Raw genomic sequence first — 21,045 nt, 5'->3', positions numbered from 1 at the left:
ATGTGAAGCTCTGTAGTTTCACGTATGCACTAAGAAAATGTGTTTGATAAGTGGGAGAAACACTGATCATGCTCAGCATGTATTACCTCTGAAGCTTAAATCTGTGCATGATATGGTTACTTATAACTGTTTTTGAAGCTTCAGTTAGTTTTATCATAACATTTGTTACCACTAAAAATGGGCACTGTGCGTAATACTACATACGATTGTTTCTATATCTCACCTATTTTTAATTTTTTCTGTACTCACACATCCTACTTACAAAGGACACACCTTTTGGTGTCTCATTTGTTGGTTCAAAAAATATTTTCCTTTTGTACTACAATTTTGCTAAATGAAACCCCCCTTGCTAATTTCGTAAGCATCAAGTGTCAAGCCTGTTGTATTACAATTTTTTAACCTGTCATTGAAACGAATTTAATCCAAATGTTATAATTTCCCCCGGTTCATTATTCTTTTATAAATGGCTCTTTTCTATTCAGTCAATTGCGGAGGTAAGATTTTCCTATGTCCCTTCTTATTACATGAAAAAATAAATTGATGCTAGAATTTTCTTAACAATAATTAGCAAATGCTCCCCTGTTGGCATTTTAATAAAATTTTGGAAACCAATAATGGATTGCAAAGTGAAAGTTTCTATATAGATTAAATTTATTTAAATTATATTGTAGTGAGTGTAATCAAGTTAGATGAATTTGAATCTTCATAGTTTTGGCATTTGACCGTCAAAGTGAAATGAATATTAGAGAAAGTACTAATTTGAACGGGTTTAAATGTGTGATTAATTTAAATTTTTTTGAAGAGACACTAAAACAAAAAAGATATTAAAAAATAATTTTGCATCATTTTAGAGAGTTACTCAAATCACTTTAACAAATATTATTATTCAAAGTGAATACACTTATGCTCTTCAATAGTTACTTGAAAAATAATTTTTATAAATGTTCTCTGAAATATAAATTATGAATTTGAAATTTGAAATTTCTTTATTTATATGTTATCTATTATAAACTAAAATTAATTTAGTATTATTATTAAACTCAAGTTTGTAAATCTGAAATTCAAAATTTCTTCTTTTATGAGTTTTTTATAATAAACTAAAAGTAATTCTTTATCTTATTGAAACTTAAGTTTGTATCTTGTGTTAACTAAGTAATCCACATTTGAACAGACAAAAAATTAGTTAACAGAAAAGAAAAAAAAAGATAAAAGTGATAAGAGATTTCAATGTTAAGTATAAAAATAGAGAAAAAGAAAACATAAGAAATGTACAAAAATTTTGTAAAAGAGACTCACTTTGATAGCATAAAAAAGACACAAAAAAAAAAAGATATTTATGACACTTTGAGTTGAAAAAACGTTTTATTCTTACATACATTTATAAGTTAAAAAATATTATAGTTTTTTAAAATTTTAAATTGGGAGAACATTTACTAATAACTGTTTTCTTAAGTCACTTTTTGATAGAAATTATATATTAACTTTTATTTTTTATAATAATTTTTAATAAATTGTAATATTATTTCGTTCTCAAGTTGCTTTAAAATATATAAAATAACACAGTAAGATAATTGTTTTATTATTAACCTTTTAAAAAAATTTATAAAATTAATTATACTTTCTTAATTTGATGTAAAAGTAAAAAGCGGTTGATCAGATTTCTCATTTGTTTGCATCATTATTGATGGATTGGGGTCCAAGGGGACCATTTTAGCTCCACTTTTGAACATTTAACCATATACTTTTGGATTCAGTTCTTCATCTCCCCAACTTTTAGAATTTATTTTTGTTTGCACTTTTTTGCTGTTCTTTTATCTAAACTGAAAGCCATAGCAACCTACCCCGCTTCCAAATCCTTACTATAGTAACATGTTTGCTGTCTAAAATTCCCCACAACAACCCTATGGTGGACATCCAACTAGACATTATCATTGCTTTATGTGAGTGTCTTTGGTAGCTGGTGAAAGGTTATTTTTATTGATCCTTTCAGCAACTAACAATATACTGCTCCTGGTTGGTTGGTGTTCTTCTGTTGACTAATGCAGTTGGGGAGCCTGTGTTTGTTGCTCCAAAAGTAGCATAATAACATTGAAATTTAACCACTCTTGCCAAAACCGAAGTTCCAGTGAATCTGATTTAGCACGTTTGGAGAAATGGTAGGAGACTCCAAAATCAAGTTTGGAAGCAGAGATTGTCATTCTAGGATAAATAATTTTATTTGGTTGCTTCAATTTTGAGTCTTAAATACCTTTTCTCTTATAACCATATTTTTAACAGAAATATTTTAGATAAAAATTATTTAAATAAGAGTAGTAATAGGCATAAAACAAATAATAGACGATATCGTGAAAAAATGTAGCTTTTATGTTTTACTAGAACCTTACCTTTATATGAAAGTTTCTAAATGCAAATCACTTGATTTCAAATTTAACTCTAACTAAATTAATTCTATAAAATCGAGTTTATACAAAATTAAGATTACAAATGCTCACCTGGATCTGTTCGTATGGTTCTTAAAGGTGATGCAACATGATGCTAACAAAAAAAAGGGAAGGTTGTAAATGTTATGTGCATGCGTATGGAGATCAATTCCCATGCATCTTCCCCTTAGCGTATCTTCTTATTTTGTCACCAAACATGTGTACATTTGCATTAACGTCACTCAAAGATTTGCATGACTTAAGAATAACACGAGGAAATGGATAATTAAGGTGAGGTAGCATTAGGGGTGTTCAACATTAATAATGTCTCAATTTGACAAACATTATATTGCTTCACCGGATGATTAAGATATCCTAGATACGATGATGTCTTAACATGAATCAGTTATTAATTATTACCCTATGTTACATTCTGTTATATTTTTAGACACATTATGCAGGTTAGAGAGTTAATGCATCAATCTACAAGTTCAATATGGTTTTGTTTTTGGTCCACTCAAGTTCAATATGTTTAAGATTATACAAGTTAAGTTACAGAGTCAAAATTAAATGAGTTATTAATGTTTTGGCCCAAACTACTAGTTTTTTTAGGCCTTTACATGTCAACCCATGAGCCAGCCCCTATATCTATATCTAGTCCACTTGAACCTTTGCTTATTAGAAAATTATAAATTCACTTGCGTTTTGTTTGGATGTGAAGAAAAATTAAGAATCACGACCAAAAATGTAAAGAAAGAAAGAAGTAAGGTATAAATAAGTATGAGGGAGGGAGGGAGGGATAATAGAAATAAAAAATTATTTTAAAATTATTTAAACTGAGAGAAATATGAAAAAAATAGAATAAAAAAAGGAAAAATTTATTTTTAATATGAAGAGCAATACAAATTATCTCATCTTAACTGCCAGCTAGACTTTATGACTTAATCATAAGCTGCTAAAAGGTGACTCTGAGTAATTTTGGAATTATACATTTTCTTATAATTCATCATAATATTTTTTCCTGACCTTTGTTTTCATAATATTTTATAAGTAATTGAAGAGTTCTTATGGCCACTTATGAATGTTGGGAAAACTAGGGAGAAGTATTTTTCAAAAAATAAAAATTATAGAATCTATGTCTCGCCCAAACTTAGAATGATGTTATAATTCAATTTAATTTTTTTTAATAAATATATATCAGGGGTAGTAAAATGAATAAAACTATTTTTATAAGTTAAAATTAACTTATGCTTATCTAATTTAATATATATATATATATATATATATATATATATATATTTCACTTAATTTCTCTAAAATTTAAGAAAATAAATTATTTTTAATTTATAGAAAAAACTTATTCAATTTTCATATTACTTGTCATCTTTTATGATAATTTATCTAGAAACTTAATTAAATAAGGTGTATGTCTCTTTTCACCAAAAAAATATTTTATTAAAAGTTATTTTGAAGATACATTAACAACATTAAATATTATATGTTTAAACAAATCTTAAATTTTGATATGTTAGTCATTACCTTAAGAATAAAGGTTAAAAACTTGTTTATATAATTATTAGTGAAGCTAATTATACGTTTGGTTTTACTCCTGAGTAGATAATGAAGAAAATGAAGTCAGAGAAGTGATTCGTCCCTATTATTGATGAACATTTTCAACGATTTGATTCTTCAGCCACTGAACCCTTCGATCAATATGATTATATACATATTTTCAATATCAAAGTAGGGATGTCAAAATTCAAAAGAGCACTGTTGGCTTCTTTTGTTTTACATTATCTGATTCTGTGAGTCTACCAAAGCAATCATATCATTTTTGGCCAAAACTCAACGTTGTTGGGATTTGTCTTATTGCTGCAAAATTGGTTGTTTTTTTTTTCACCTTTTATTTACCAGAAGTTTTTGGACAATGGGTTGAGAGGAATTCTCAATCACTAACTTGTTATTTGTCCTTTTCTATTTGTGATTTTATTCGTTATCGCAACAATAATGATGCTTAAAGTTAACATGACTATGTTCAATAATTTTTTAATGTGTTTACTACATATTAAAACAGTCAAATTAACATAGATTTAAAGTAGTATATATGTATCTTGCATGTATTCCCCTAGCTCTTTTTTTTTTTTATGACGTCCCTCTAAAATTTACACAATGAAAAAGCAAATTAATTAAAAATACTGTAAACTTTGTTTGGGTCATAAAATGAACTTAAGTTTTAATATAAACCCCACAAATAAGAATACAAAGCTAATTAAGGGGGAAGTGTTTGGAGTCATCTTTCACGTATTTTACTAAGGCCATATATTCGCTACTATAACAAATGCCATTCTTATTATATCATTCAACTAAGCAACGTTTTTGCAGCAGTTTTAGCGTACAACAAAATTTGGAAATTGACAAGAAACAAAGTGCAGAGCAATTACCAAAAGTGAGTACACATAAAAACATGTTTGGGAATCTTATTCAGAGATGTAATAATGCTTTTGACCTCAACAACTTATCAATCATTTACAGGGCAGAATTTGAACTACAAAGAACCCCAAAAGTTCACACTGATAACCTTTTTTTTGACATATGAATTGATAAAGGGTGGAATTTTCTGACACTTTTAAACCTTTCGCTACCCGTTATTTTTATATCTCTTGATTAAGTTTCAATTCTTCAAATAGCATATTGGTCTCTTATGGTTCACTATAATGAGCAAATTCCATAATTTGAAACTGATTAATTTAGAATTTCTGAAGATCATGAAGCAGAAAGGATAGGTTCTTTTCTGCACACTATATGCTCGATCACAACTAAATTATTTGGCTATTGATCTGTGAAATTACCATGCCCTACCCTCCGCCAACCAAAATAAATAAATAGCAATAACATTAAACAAAATATACTTCTATAGCAATTGACTTGAACCGTACTTACGATTTTTTTTTTTTAATTTACACATATTAAGCTGAATTTCTCCTGAATTATACGGATATTCATAAATTTAAATAACTTTTTTAGATTAAAAAAAATTAAACATACATTATATATTGTTAATTATTGATAATAAGTAGGTTTAAATATATCTCAACATACATAAAATTTTAAATTTAATCATTATAAAATCATTATTTTTATTTTAGTCTTTACATTTTAAAAAAATATTAATGTTGGTTTTTAGTCTTTATTAAAAGATGATGTGACTAACTTAAATGTATTAACTTTGTGCCATGTATGACTCTTTTTGCAAAGACAGAAAAAATAAAGAGACTAAAGTTAACAATTTTTAAAAATATATGGACTAAAATAAGAAATTATTTTATAAGGATAGAAAACAAAACTCTCTCTCTCTCTCTCTATATATATATATATATTTAAAATTAATAAGTATTATATTTTATTAAATAAAACTAAATTAAAAATAAAAGTTTTATAATGTAAGAAAAATCACATGATATAATTATATAATAAGAAAGAAAGGTAACTCTTAAAAATATTATTACTTAAAGTAATTTCTAAAATCACTTTATTTTAAAATAAGAACTCGTAATTTATATATAAAAATATATAATTTATTTGTTTTACATATATTCAACCTAAAATTTTTAAGTAATACTAATACAAGTGTTAATTCTTTTTAGCCAAAGCATTGGACCACCAAAATTTCTGATCTGTACCGTACAGAGTGCAACAAAACAAAGCTAAAGAGTCTCTGTCTGCCCGCTTTAGATAGTTAGTGAAATTTCATCGCGATTAGATAGATATAATAGGGTTTAGAAGTACAAATATGAAAAACAAGTTTAGACATGAAAATTATAAAAAAAAAAATGCTTATAAGATTTGCATGTTATTATCATCTTTGAGAATTTCTTATGCATGCCTATCAAGAGAGGAAAAATAGAAATAGAAACACCTGTCTATTGGCTTGTAGCTTGGTGATTTGTTCATATCTTCTCAAATTACAGTGAAGCATGATTTGGAGCTTTAAGTACAAATTGAAAAAAAAATCTATATTAGCACTGATTGTTTAATTAGGCTGAGGATGCCCCGCCAGACGTGCGAAATCTAAAATATTGAGTAAGGAAAGAAGTTTTTTTCAAGTCATAATTTCATGTGAATAGACTTCAATTGAAGTGCAGATGTTTAAAACCCATTAAATTATAAAAAAAAAATCTTGCAATTAAATAAGGTTAAGTTGACATTCAAGCAAAAGTCTAGGCTATGATTTTACTATGGAGCATTAACAAAATAAAATATTAAAAGAAAGTGCACCCAGAAGAAAAAGTGTTTCCAGTTGTGTTGTTCTTCCTTTTTCTATTAATTGTATTGTGTTGTATTGATAGCCTGTTGTAGACTCCATTGTCAAAGTTGGGGTCATAATTGATGTATGTATCCCAATTGCGTCCTAAATAAGTTAACTAAGCCAATCACAAACAACGAATGAAGGATTTAAACATACAGATTGTTTACAAGAACCTCATCCTGCTCAAAATAAGCTATGCATGCCTCAAACCCAATTAATTATAGATTCACTGCCAAGCACCACCAAGTATTATAATTGAGAATCTGAGATTTTTATTTTATTTGAAAAAATTATGTTTTAAAAATTTATCGTGTTTTTAAACCTTCAAAATATGATATGAAAAACAAATCAATTTTTTTAGATATTGTTCTAAATAACTTCTAAAAATAACCTACGTGATATAATATAAATCTGTATAAACTAATAAATAAAAATATAAACAATACTTACATAAAAAAAGTAGTACCTAGAAGAATAGTTAAAAGATTTTATATTTTAATTTTATTTTTTATTAATATATATAAATCAAAATCACATTACACCAAAACATGATTATAATACTAAAGATACTAACTTTTAAATGGTAAATTGATCTTCATTTCTATCTTTGAAATTATTTTAACCTACTATTAATTATGGTGCACTAATTAGTAATTTAACCTGCTGTACATTATTATAACTCAACAAAGTTATTACGCATATCATAACTTACCTACAATTATATGACTTTATTTTTATGCTTATCTACAATATACAACTTAACAAAAAGATTATTGTGCATTCATAACACAATTACTCCAGTGTTTATTATTACATATACGACGGTTACATGTTTGAGAAAACAAATATTGATTTTACCTTATTCGTTTTTTTTTTTTTGTACGGTGATATCATCCGAATCTTAATTCATCAATATGAACAAAAAATAAAAATTAACACGGTATAACTTTTAATTAAATTAAATAACCTACAATACAAGGACAAATAACTATGTTTGTTAAATATGTTGTCTAAAGTTTAATTTTTAATTGTGTATATGAAAAAAATTTGTTAGGTGAGACCAAATTCAAATGGGTAATGTTGTTTTTATATATTTTGAAAAGAATTAATGATCTTTGTCACGTAAATATATTCTTAATGTATACCAATATTAAGTAATGACAGTCATCCAAATGCTTAAATACACATTAAAATTAAAAAACGGCCTTATAATGAATGCATATAATTAAGACCACTAGTACTTGCTCTTCGATCACTTGTAATACACTAAAATAGATATTTAAAGTGCAGAATCAATGCATGCATGGTGACTTGGTGATGATAAATGATAGGCAAGGTGGGAGACTTGTTAATAATGCATGATCAGACTCCCTCACTAAGAAACTATAAAAGGAATATTTGCTCTCTTTTGATTTATTTTCTAAAGTATAATTAGCAATTCAAATTCATAGTATATACTTAAATACCACTACTAATCATAACGATTACAAATGATATCTTGCCATAATTAGCTACAAAGACATTAGATTTTCACTCACATGAGCATCCTATCATGCCGGGTTCCCTTTTCTTTAATCTATGCAGCTCTACCTTTACACCTCTTTATCATGCATGGACCCTCAAGAAAACAAGAGAGAGAGAGATGTAAAATGGAAGCAAAGGCATGCACACAATTGTAGAGTGAGAGAGGTGGTGGTGGGGTCTTAGTGAGTGAGTCCATGACACTCTTTTGGTGCATGTAAGGAAAAGGGTTCATCACCTCTCCACCAAGGATTAAAAAACAAAAGCTTTTGGGGTCCTCGCATGGGACTGGAAGGAATTGAAAGGGACCTCCACCTTTGTTTGTTTTTTAATTAACAAAATCACGCAATGTAATATGGAAAACAAAGCTCAGTGGACCTGACCCAATGGCGGGGTCTCATTGTCCCAAATCTCTTCCTCTTCCAGAAGGAAAAGCTATAGGCATAGAGGGGACTCCATTATCATAACACATAGCAAAGGGAGACAAAAAAACACAAGTGAGTCTGTGTATAGCCAGCCCACAATTGACTCATCTTTGAGTCCACATCATATATATATATATATATATATAAAAGTTCATTAATTATTTATATTTCTATAATATATAGTTTATGACTTGAGTGAGAGAGAGAGAGGGAACCAGCACTACTACTAGTTAAATGAGTGATTTTTTGCAAGCTTTGGATCATTGGATACTTCGAAGACATGAAGCCTTATGTAAATGTCAACCTTGTAAATATCTAAAAGTCAATTGCTTTTCTCAGGCATTATCTTTCTTTCCTCTCTCTCTCTCTCTTCGCTCTTGGATCCTTATGAGTAAAGGGAAAGAGGTGGGAAACACTATCAATTGTCAACAAAAGGGAGAGGTTGGTGCTTGGTGGATCTCAACCACAAAGTTGGGTTTCTGGGTTCAGATGTGCTAGCTAGCTTGCAGGCCTAAAACTTATTGAACACTTAATCGTAATTAAAGCATTTAGAATCTACACTAGGATACACTAGTGTTCTTTAAGCCATTACTCATGATTAAGTTCTTCTTAATGACTACTATATACTCATGAAAATGTTATATAAATATTTGTCGTGCATGCCTAGTTCACGACGATAAGCATGTATAAGTGACTTCACGATGACGAAATTTTGGAGCTGAGATTAATTATAACATTGGATATTGTCCAAACAAAAGTAGACATGTGTATGGTATTATATATACTAGGAAACGTTATTTAGTGAAATAATTAGGTATACTAGTTATCAATTCTACATTTTTTTCTCTTGTCAAAAAGTTTCATCAATGTTATATTGTTCAGGAGAAGTTTGGTATATTCTCTTAAAAATTATGGGTAAATAATTTAAGGATAGTTCTAAATAATGATTTTTCATGCGAAGCAATAATCAATAAATTATTTATTTCCATTTTGAGTGGGCAACAAAAATAACTGTAAGATTGTGTTTGGACAAGGGATAAAATAAAAAAAAAATAATTCAAAAGATGAAAAGTAAAGTAAATAGAGTGAATGATCATTTATGTTGTTTGGATGGATAGAAATGAAAAAAAAAAAAAAAAAACTCCCTACTTATTTAGATGAGTATTAAGAAATAAATAGACTGAACAGAAATATTTGATAATAATAATAAAATTAACTTAATAAAAAACTTAAAACATTTAATATAACATTTTTATTTATATAGATTATTTAATGTTTTTATACAATTTTAAAAATTATTTAAACATTAAAATAAACTAAAATTGAAAATGTAAAAAAAAAAAAAAAAAAAACACTGGCTCTCTCCCCCACACAATTTAATGAAGACCTCATTGATACTATTTCTTTTCTTCCTATAAACGATAAGCAACAAATTATGGAAATTATTCTTTTCACCTTAAAATTATTACACAGGCTTTATTTCCATACATTTTCTTTACATCCAACGGAAGAATAGTGAAATAAGGATTGCCTTACAATGCGAATTAAAAAAAAAATAGAATAATAACCAGTTCAATATTTCACTATTTTATTTTTTTCATTCTAATTTTAACACTCTCTTTATAGTTTTATTTATCCGTTTCTCCCTTTTTAATAGATCACAATCCTTTCCTCAACATGTCTTACTGAAAAGAAAAAGACACGATGACCATATAATTGATTAACGGTTCTATTTGCATTTTTTTCCCCTCTTTTTAACAAGACTAATAAGTCATTATCAAGAACAAGACTCAAATCATTTTCATAATTATCATTTTATCCATTATATTTATTATTATTTTTATCCTTTATATATATATAGGATAAGATTCATTTTTAATAGTTGAAAAGTTATTTAAAAAGTATGTAAAAAAATAATAAAAATAGATCTATTTCTCTCTCTATATATATATATTTCATGAGATGCAACAAAATATTGAATTGTATATAAATTTTTGTCATGAAATAATGGATTTTCCTCACTCAAATCAACGAAACATTTGCATTAGTTTATTTTATTAGAGGAAAAAAACCTTCAATTCAATAGTTTTTCAAAATAAAATTTAAAAAAAAAATATATTGACAATAAAATTAAAGCATGGTTAAGTGTACGCTTTTTTCCTGAATTTAAAATAAGTCATTATGATATATCGAGAAACTAAATTATATAACATTTAAATTGATAATATTATCAGTATTATTGCTATTATTACTACAAACAAAATCTCTCGATCTTAAACTCAATTTGAATCACAGTTTAAAAATTAGATTTATCGATATAATCAAGAACTAGTCAAGTCATCGGTTATTCGGTTTAGGCAAATCACAAATTTATAAAATAAAAAGGTGATAAATAATTATTATTATTTATCAGAGAAAAGTAATATTGAGTGTGAGTCATGTTGTTGGGCAAATTTAAACCAACTTTTAATTATTATTATTTTTATTTACGTTTTGAAACTAATCCTGAAATATTTAAAAAATATAAAAAAGTCAAATATGAATTATATATGTATATGTTATTATTTAATTATTTATTATAAACAGTTTTGGCATAATATATATATATAATATTCCTTTAAATTTTTTCTGTAACTATTTTTAATTAGTAATTTGTATTAATTTATTATTTAATATATCATATAATATCAAACGTATATATTTAATGATTGATTCGTATCAGTAATTTGACAGTTTCAAATTAATTAGAACTTAACGAAGTTGTGTTTTGCACCATTTGCACGGTAAGTATTCAAAGTTGACTTAGAAATGAGTGGTGGGTGCATGCATGCAATTCAGAAGTCACAGCAAAGACTAAAATCATATGAAAAACATTTCTTAGTGCTCTTCGCTGACTCTGCTACAAATTTATTTAACATGGTTCAATTAATCCTTCCGGTTAACTAAGTTCATAGCATTCAGGACACACTAAATATTCAAATTAATACTAGAAAAACCATCATTTACTTCTTTTGATCCATTAGTGTTAATTATTCCACTTACGATAAGATTTTCGGTGACAAGACTGTGATTTACATATCACTAAGCTCAGTGACGATTTTCTTTTTCATTTTCCCCCTTTTCCCTATACACATTGTTTTAATTCAACAATTTGCAGTAGTTTCCATAGAATAATGTTCCTCGCGTCAATTTCAAACACATTATCGATCATAATTACATGTGATTGTTTAGAATTCAAATCAAGTCAAACCCGTGATTAATATAAACATGCAAGTGTAAGTGTTTTGCAGAGGTTGATGGAAATATTTTATATAATTTTAAAGATTTTTTTCAACTTTTTATTTTTTGTAATTAATTGGTTTAATATTGCATTTAACAAACATCCACTAAATACCTTTCAAACCCACTCGTTATACTTAGTGGTGGTGGGTGTCTATTCAATTTTTTATCATGGCTCAAAATTTTGAGATAAGGAATGATCGATGTTTGAAAAATAAACATAAAGAAAAACCCTTTTAAGTTTAAAACCCACTTTTACTGCTAATCATATTTGTGCTGTCAATTTTGCTTCAACTTAACTTTCAATCATCATTTTTAGTTTTGTGAATATGTATTATAATAAAATTATTGTTTCTCTTGTATTTTGTACAGAAAATTTTATCTTATAAGAATTTATTTTATAAACTTAAAAGTTCAAGTAAAAAACAATTATAAATTTATTGAAATTAGTGAACATGTTTTTAAAACAATAAAAAATAGCTCTCGCATGTTTAAATTCTAAATCTTGCATAATTTTAATAAAATAACAACCTGTCGATTATGCCGCTAATGTTGAGCTTTGAATTCAAGAAGCTTCATATATACTTGTTAATTGTTATGTTGGTTTACCTAGTGTTGTTGAAATCGAATATACATTAAATTTATTACTAGACTACTTCAGGTTGATTTAACTTATCAAATAACGTTATGCCACAAATAAATTACATCTAGCAATATAAGATGTAAAATAATTATTAACCATGTAATTCATCTGATTTTCTTATACGAATGCAATCGAAAATTCCAATAGAAAATAAAAGTATCACTGTTCTAGTAGACTAATACACAATTCAATCACACCTTTCTGAAAATTATTTAAATTCTAATAAGTTATCAATATAAAAGAAATATATTATAGTTTGATTTTAATTGAGTATTAGGAATGGAAATTTTTACAATTATTTAGTAAAATTAATTATAACATGCTTTTATATATATTTAGTTATAGAAAAGTTAAAGGGAACATAGCTCTTCCCTTCCTCCCTTTTTTTAATAAATATAATATCTTTTTTTACAGTCTAACATACATATAACAGGTTGAAATGAGTTTATCTATCTCCTTCCTTAACTTAAATTTTTATAAGATCATTTTATTAAAACTTAAATCCGATCAAATAAAGATGCAATATTGCGTAGAATTGAATTAACTCAACTTGTAATCGTCAAAACTGAATTAGAGTTAATAAAATATAAAATTAAAATATATTTTATAATATAACTCAAAATAAATAATATTATGATATACAAAATAATTTTTAATAAACATTATAAACAATTTATTGATACATAGTTATTTTTAAAAATATAACTTTTATATATATAACATCGAATCGAGTCTCTAAACTCATTCTCAAAATATACTTATCTAATATTTAAAATCTAAACTCATCAAAATTAACATTTAAGTTAATGGAACAAATCAGTCCTCCCTGATATATATAATTCAAACGATGTTCTCACCGTTAATTGGAGCTGTTTGCTTATTTAATTTTTAACATAGAAAAGCAGTTACAAATAGATTTTAAAAAGTATAAGATATTATGTGATAATATATATGCAGGTTGGTATAAAAACTGATGTACTGTTCCAAATTTGAGATATATGAAGTAAACTTTGAAATGAAAATGTGAATTTTGTGAAGAATGAGGTGATTAGTTTATATTTAATTAAATTTTATTCACAAAAATATTGATTAATATTAATTTATTTACCATGTAAACGTTACTATTTTAAATTTTAAACTAACTTTATTCATACACAAACACAGTAGGGAAACAAAGGTACGAGCCAATGATCATAAATAATGTATATAAATCAGTTAAGGTTCACCTTTTTTGTGTCCTTATATTACAAGTTTATTTAGATAGTTATTTGTTTATAGAATTTTATAAAATATTATTGTTATTTAGCTATTTTGTTAATATTACATACTAGGTTTGTTAGATAAGTGATTTTATTTGTTTTTTTACCATCTTAAATGTCCTACACTTTTTATTTAGTCTATTATTTTTTAAATTAACATTTAAAGGTGTTAAAAAATGCTTAAAATAACAAAAATATTGATGAACAATAATTACCAAGAAAAATAACTACTGTTAGAGCATAATTATCATATCTTTAAAATATTAAATTTTATAATAAACATTTTAAAAACAATACTTGAAAATATTATATACTTAGTTGATAATATCAAATTTTGCTATCCTAACAATCTACTGAATTTAAACACTTCAAATTTGACAGCAAACATAACTTATTTACTTACTTTAGATATACTACCACTCTAAAAGAGCCGAATAACTAATATAAACTTTTTATTAACATTTGTCATACATATTCTTTTTGCAATTTACCATAAAAATTACTTTTTAGACAGTCCAAGTAAAATAAATTATTTAAAAATTACTTTTGCCTATCATATCAACAATCAAAACTTTTTTTTTATAATGACAATCAAAACTTATTTAATCTCATTAATTATAACAATGATTATTTATAATTGATTGTCATTTTTTTACGGATAGTCCATTTATATGGTACATACACTGAAATAAAAATTGGTTGATGATAAAAACTTAAGTAAGGTGCATGAGCAACAATAAATAATAAGTAGCTAAAGTACAAATACTTAAAAAAAGAAAATCAAAGGGAAGCCAAATTTATGGGATTCTGCTAACATTTTCCCCCAGCAATCAAATGCCATACCAAATATTTGTCCCTCTTTCTTGTCTCTCTAACTTCACTCAACTTACGTATGTACTCTCTCTCTCTCTCCTTAAGTCATCCATCATATACATGTACACATTCATGCATGCATCGCATTAACATATCAATATCATCATCACCATTGAATTTGAAACATACGTTGATGAAGAGAGAGAAAGAGTGCACTGTTGGGGTGCCTGCTATATCTTTTTCCTGCACACAGAGAGAGAAAGAGGCTACTTAACAAATACTAACAGCAAACTCATTCGTCAAAAATCGTATCTGTTGTGCTCTTGTGCTGTCCTCTCATTTATATCTCTCTATATATTGTCTTTTTTAATTTCCTTTCTTGCTTTTCATTTTCGCATCACACAGTAACTACTGAAAAGATCAGCCACAAATTAAAGGAAGGGTTTTTAATTAACCATTGATAGTTTGTTTGTGATAAAATTTAATTATATTATCAATTTAAATTAAAAGTCGACATACATTAAAAATATAAAATTTTAATTTTATTAAAAAAAATCCATGTAATACTGGATGTAAGTTTCTTTGTTTTTTCTATTTGCTTTCTATAGAGCCACGTAGCCAATTCTTATCATATATTATTACAGTAATATATCATATTTATTTTATGTTATGTTACTATATATTAGAATATGATATTTTTTTATATACAGAGACAATACATAAACACTCACAACACATTCCTTCTTTCTTCCTCAGCTCTTGTTGTTCCATCTCTTTCTGTGGGTGGCTTCTCTCTCTTTCTCCCTATCTCTTACAATCTCGATATTGGTGTGTGGGGGATAAAGACCAGTGTAGTGTAGCCTTGCCCTTGAAGCTCTCTTTCAAGTTGGGACTTGAGGGAACTGAGAAGCATCTAATGAAGGAGAGTGGAGGCTCTCTTGGAGAAGAGAGCCTGCCCGAGACAACCAACAACAACAGTGAAGAAGAAGGAACAAACTAGTTTCTTTCTCGCTCTCATTTTAACACTTTGTGTATTGCTGGTTGTATTACTGTTATGGCACTTTCTATGCACAAGGACTCATCCAACAACCAGATGGATTCTAGTAAGTATGTGAGGTATACACCTGAGCAAGTTGAGGCTTTGGAAAGGGTCTATGCAGAATGCCCAAAGCCAAGTTCTTTGAGGAGACAACAACTCATCAGAGAGTGTCCAATACTCTCCAATATTGAACCCAAACAGATCAAAGTTTGGTTTCAAAACCGAAGGTGACTCTTTCAATAATGCAACAATGGTTCTCAAACCCAAATGTCAAAATCCAGTCTTTTTTTTCTCTCTTGTGGGTTGTCTTCATCTTCACCTTTTTTTTATTATATCTCAATGAAAGAAAGTAACTTGTATTTGTCTGAATCTCTGATTATTTTCCAAGTCTTTTATATGGAAAAAGAAATTTTTGGTCTGATAGCAACATATCCTAAACAATGCTTTTCTTTTGGTTAACGATCTTAGTCAAAAGTTTTATTTGTTCCTAGTATGTCTTTCATTATCTAAATTATTATACAGCTTGCTTGTTCCTTCCAAATTCCAACGTAGTTGAGGAACTGAACAAGTAATTCCTATCATGCATCATTGAGTGGTAAATGCAGTTTTAGCCTAAAAGAATGAGCTTCATTTTCTCTTACAAAACAATGGTGAAATTTTTGTGTAGATGTCGTGAGAAGCAGAGGAAGGAAGCTTCTCGGTTGCAGACAGTGAATAGAAAGCTGACTGCAATGAACAAGCTGTTGATGGAAGAGAATGACCGTTTGCAGAAGCAGGTCTCACATCTGGTTTACGAAAATGGATATATGAAGCAACAGATACAGACTGTGAGGCCCCTTTCGTTTTTTCTGATATCCAAAAGTGTTTTTTGATGCACCATTTTTTGGTACCAAGTCTCATTTTCATGTGCTGTTTTGTGAATAGGCTTCTGCTGCTACCACCACAGATAATAGCTGTGAGTCTGTGGTAATGAGTGGTCAGAACCAACAGCAAAACCCAACACCTCAGCATCCTCAGAGGGATGCCAACAACCCAGCTGGGTAAGTAACATCTATATCCTCAAGTAATGCTATTCATTTCCATTTCAATGTTTTCATGATTGTACCATCATATGATACTAAGATGTTGTTGTATTAGTCTTCTCGCCATCGCTGAGGAGACCCTGGCAGAGTTCCTTTCCAAGGCTACTGGAACTGCTGTCGACTGGGTCCAGATGATTGGGATGAAGGTATGGCCTATTCTACAATCTTGATTCCTAAATGGTTGTTTCTTGTACATGTTTGTAATCATTAGTTCGTTTATGTTAATGTTTCATGTTGTTATTGTCCTTGTAACGTGTTATGCATTCTGCTTTGTGTAGCCTGGTCCGGATTCGATTGGAATCGTTGCTGTTTCCCGCAACTGTAGTGGGGTAGCGGCACGAGCCTGCGGCCTTGTGAGTCTAGAGCCCACGAAGGTATGCTTATGTCTCCATGTTGGTTTGTTTTCTACATACTGAACAATGAAATTATGTTTCTCTTAATTTTGTGTGACTAATTATGTTAGGTTGCTGAGATTCTTAAAGATCGGCCGTCGTGGTATCGTGACTGCCGATGCGTTGATGTGTTGAGCATAGTCCCCACAGGAAATGGGGGCACAATTGAGCTCATGTACATGCAGGTACTGTGCCTATTTTCTGCAGTTTGAATTATTTGTGTTTGATTCCTAGCCTGTTTTGTTGATGTGCAAGCTTTTGCCCAGACATATGCGCCTACAACGTTGGCAGCAGCACGGGACTTCTGGACCTTACGATACACTTCAAGTCTGGAAGATGGAAGTCTTGTGGTACTAAGAATCTAGCCTATTATGTTTTTTCTTCTTCTTAAGTTAAGATATGATTTGTTTTAATCGATTAACTCTGGAGAGTTTGAAACTAATTGACATTATCTTGCTGGTAGATATGTGAGAGATCGTTGACTACTTCAACTGGTGGCCCCAAAGGCCCTCCTTCTTCAACATTTGTGAGAGCTGAAATGCTTCCTAGTGGTTATCTAATTCGACCATGCGAGGGTGGTGGATCCATTATTCATATTGTTGATCATATTGATTTAGATGTAAGACCAAGTTACTATTGAAATCTTTTTGAAACTTTTAAACTGTGAAAGCTCTTAGCCCTTAGCTTCATTATGTTATCTTTGCATGCAGGTCTGGAGTGTTCCTGAAGTACTGAGGCCCCTCTATGAATCATCCAAAATCTTGGCTCAGAAACTGACTATTGCTGTAAGATAAAGATTGATTGCTAGTTAAATTTATCTTGCACGTTTAACTTTGCCAAAAATAATATTGAACCTTGTATATTTGCTCGACAGGCCTTGCAACATATAAGACAAATAGCACAAGAATCAAGCGGAGAGATTCAGTATGGTGGGGGACGCCAGCCTGCTGTCTTGAGGACATTCAGTCAAAGACTTTGCAGGTAAGGCCATAGTATACTTGTATCCTTAAACGCATTGCGCATTTGAGTAATTGAATGGGTATGCGACAGTTACTTTGGTTTAATTGTTCATATTCTTACTAAATTTCAAGTGTGTTCTTAAACATCATCTTCTGTAATGACCATGATTTTGTTGAAATTCAATTTTTTTAGGGGATTTAATGATGCTGTGAATGGGTTTGTGGATGATGGTTGGTCACTGTTGGGTACTGACGGGGTGGAAGATGTGACTATAGCCATAAACTCGTCTCCAAATAAATATTTGGGGTCCAATTACAATTCATCAATGTTCCCTGCATTTGGAGGTGGGGTCTTGTGTGCCAAGGCATCAATGCTCCTGCAGGTACTTGAGATGCAACCCACTGCATGAACTTGAGCATAATATTGACCAATGCCATGCAGTGCTAAGCATTTGCCAGATTTTCATGACAATATATGTTTTACAATGGTTGTCTACAGAATGTTCCTCCTGCTTTGCTTGTTCGATTTTTGAGGGAGCATCGTTCAGAGTGGGCTGATTATGGGGTTGATGCATACTCAGCTGCATGCCTTAAGGCTAGTCCCTATGCAATTCCTTGTGCAAGACCCGGTGGCTTCCCCAGCAGCCAGGTCATTTTACCACTTGCTCACACTATTGAGCATGAGGAGGTATATATCTTCTTAACTATATGATGATCTTCATTTTGTATTTCCATAGTATTTATGAAATTGTAACATGCTGCAAATTGTGCAGTTCCTGGAGGTGGTTCGCATAGAGGGTCATGCATTTTCGCCTGAGGATGTTGCGTTGGCACGGGATATGTTTCTATTGCAGGTATAACTATATGTAAATTTAGGTTCTCTCTCTGTATGGTTTATCTATGTACGGAGTTGCTGTTGCTGTGAATAATTCTTGTTGATGTTTTTATTACAAAACTTGATGTGGCAGCTGTGCAGTGGAGTCGATGAAAATGCAATTGGTGCATGTGCTCAGCTTGTGTTTGCACCTATTGATGAATCATTTGCAGATGATGCTCTTTTACTGCCTTCTGGTTTTCGTGTCATTCCATTGGATCCCAAAACAGTAAGTGATTCTTTTCAGTAACTTGTTTGGTGTAACTTTTGCTGGAACTTGGTGGTCATGAAACCTGTTCAGCATCTTATTTTAATGGCAGGCCCAAGTTCCAGAATTTGGTTTAAGCTAGCTCATGCCAAGACTTTCTTACAAATGCTGGGACATTTGGTATGTGTTGGCTTACTGAATGTCTTGTTTTTGTTTCCCATGCATTTCAGGATGGTCCAGCTACGACTAGAACCTTGGATTTGGCATCAACGCTTGAGGTTGGGTCTGGCAATGCTCGTCCAGCTGGTGAAGCTGATTTGAATGGCTACAACCTTAGATCGGTCCTTACTATTGCATTCCAATTTACCTTTGAAAACCATTTGCGGGACAATGTGGCTGCCATGGCTCGCCAGTATGTGCGTAGTGTTGTGGGATCTGTTCAAAGGGTTGCCATGGCAATTGCCCCTTCAAGGCTCAGTGCCCAGCCTGGGCCAAAGTCGCTTCCTGGTTCACCAGAAGCTCTTACTTTAGCACGTTGGATCTGTAGAAGCTACCGGTATGTCTTCTGTTAACTTTGACTTCAAATCTATTATTTTCTGTAGTTTAGTTGTTAGCTACGAGAATAAATCATTATTGCTTGCTTTTTGGAAACGAGATTTTCTAGAGTTATTCATTTGACCTTTCAGTAGAAGAGTATCATCCTTCTTAATTGTAAGTCTGACGGAATACAGTGTTTTCTTCCAGGATCCACACTGGCACAGAACTTTTTAGAGTTGAGTCCACGGCTGGTGATGCAATCTTGAAGCAACTTTGGCACCATTCTGATGCAATTATGTGTTGTTCTGTGAAAACAAATGTAATCACTTGCATTGCTCTTTCATTTGCCAAAAATAATCTACCCATTGAGTAGTCTACTGACTTGTGTAGTTCTTGCAGGCATCTCCAGTATTCACCTTCGCAAACCAGGCTGGACTAGACATGCTTGAGACTACTTTGGTTGCCCTTCAAGATATAATGCTTGATAAAGTTCTTGATGAATCTGGCAGGAAGGTTCTTTGCTCTGAGTTCTCCAAGATAATGCAACAGGTAACTTACAAGTAAATTACACTTTTTTTTGGGTTAGTTTATGCTCCTAGTCCATGGACATGTTTCTAAATCATGTTTTGCGTTGCATATGTAACAAAATATGCTCATGTCTAAATTATCTAATGCAGTATTCTCTATCTTTTTCCATTTGTTTTCAGGGATTTGCATATCTGCCGACAGGGATATGTGTATCCAGCATGAATAGGCCAGTATCCTATGAGCAAGCCATTGCATGGAAAGTCCTCAATGATGATGATTCTAATCACTGCCTAGCCTTCATGTTCATGAACTGGTCTTTTGTTTGATCTGTGAATCACCATCAAGATACTTGTTTTATTATCTCTACTAATTTATATATTCAGTACTTAATTACCAGATGATACTATCACAGACAAATGTACTAATGTCAGCTTTTCTTTTATGCCTGATGAATTATGTTTTACTTTATCGCTATATAAAATTCCTAGTTGATTTGGTGAATTCTCAATCTCAACACTTGATATCCCCATCGTTTTACTTGAAAAATTTTCATCCTGGCGAAAAGATTAATTTTATCTTGTCGGTTTTTGTTTGTTTCTTCTATTGGGACATTGTGATTGATATTATAATGGGGGTGCAAGAGTGTCTTTTTTTTATCCTTCACAAACCACGATGGTCATCATGATGTTTTGCTTGCTTCTAAAGCTAATTTGTGTGCCTTGGTTTCAACTTGGAACAGCCGAGGTCTTAATATGGAATT

General features: G+C 30.0%; 1 protein-coding gene across 3 annotated transcripts; it reads left to right on the top strand.

The window, feature by feature from the left end:
* Positions 1 to 15,351: 15,351 nt before the first annotated feature.
* On the top strand, positions 15,352 to 20,843 carry LOC113862610 (homeobox-leucine zipper protein ATHB-14-like). Of its 3 annotated transcripts, none has more exons than XM_027495687.1 (18): positions 15,352 to 15,932; positions 16,373 to 16,532; positions 16,630 to 16,745; positions 16,843 to 16,933; positions 17,066 to 17,161; positions 17,251 to 17,364; positions 17,446 to 17,529; positions 17,643 to 17,798; positions 17,890 to 17,964; positions 18,054 to 18,160; positions 18,332 to 18,521; positions 18,638 to 18,826; positions 18,912 to 18,992; positions 19,107 to 19,241; positions 19,451 to 19,776; positions 19,965 to 20,076; positions 20,157 to 20,306; positions 20,465 to 20,843. In XM_027495687.1, exons 1-18 carry the CDS (start codon positions 15,721 to 15,723, stop codon positions 20,609 to 20,611), a joined length of 2,541 nt encoding a protein of 846 aa, XP_027351488.1. In that variant the 5' UTR covers positions 15,352 to 15,720; the 3' UTR covers positions 20,612 to 20,843. The 3 variants fall into 3 exon arrangements, 2 of the variants coding, with proteins under 2 accessions (XP_027351488.1, XP_027351493.1); XR_003504459.1 differs by having other exon boundaries at positions 15,375 to 15,932; positions 19,952 to 20,076; positions 20,465 to 20,781; XM_027495692.1 differs by having other exon boundaries at positions 15,375 to 15,932; positions 19,965 to 20,064; positions 20,148 to 20,306; positions 20,465 to 20,611.
* Positions 20,844 to 21,045: the final 202 nt, after the last annotated feature.

This window comes from Abrus precatorius, unplaced genomic scaffold (genome assembly GCF_003935025.1).
Source record: "Abrus precatorius isolate BTA unplaced genomic scaffold, Abrus_2018 Scaffold10, whole genome shotgun sequence".
In the NCBI taxonomy this organism is placed as follows: domain Eukaryota; kingdom Viridiplantae; phylum Streptophyta; class Magnoliopsida; order Fabales; family Fabaceae; genus Abrus; species Abrus precatorius.
This window is presented reverse-complemented; position numbering and strand designations above follow the sequence as displayed.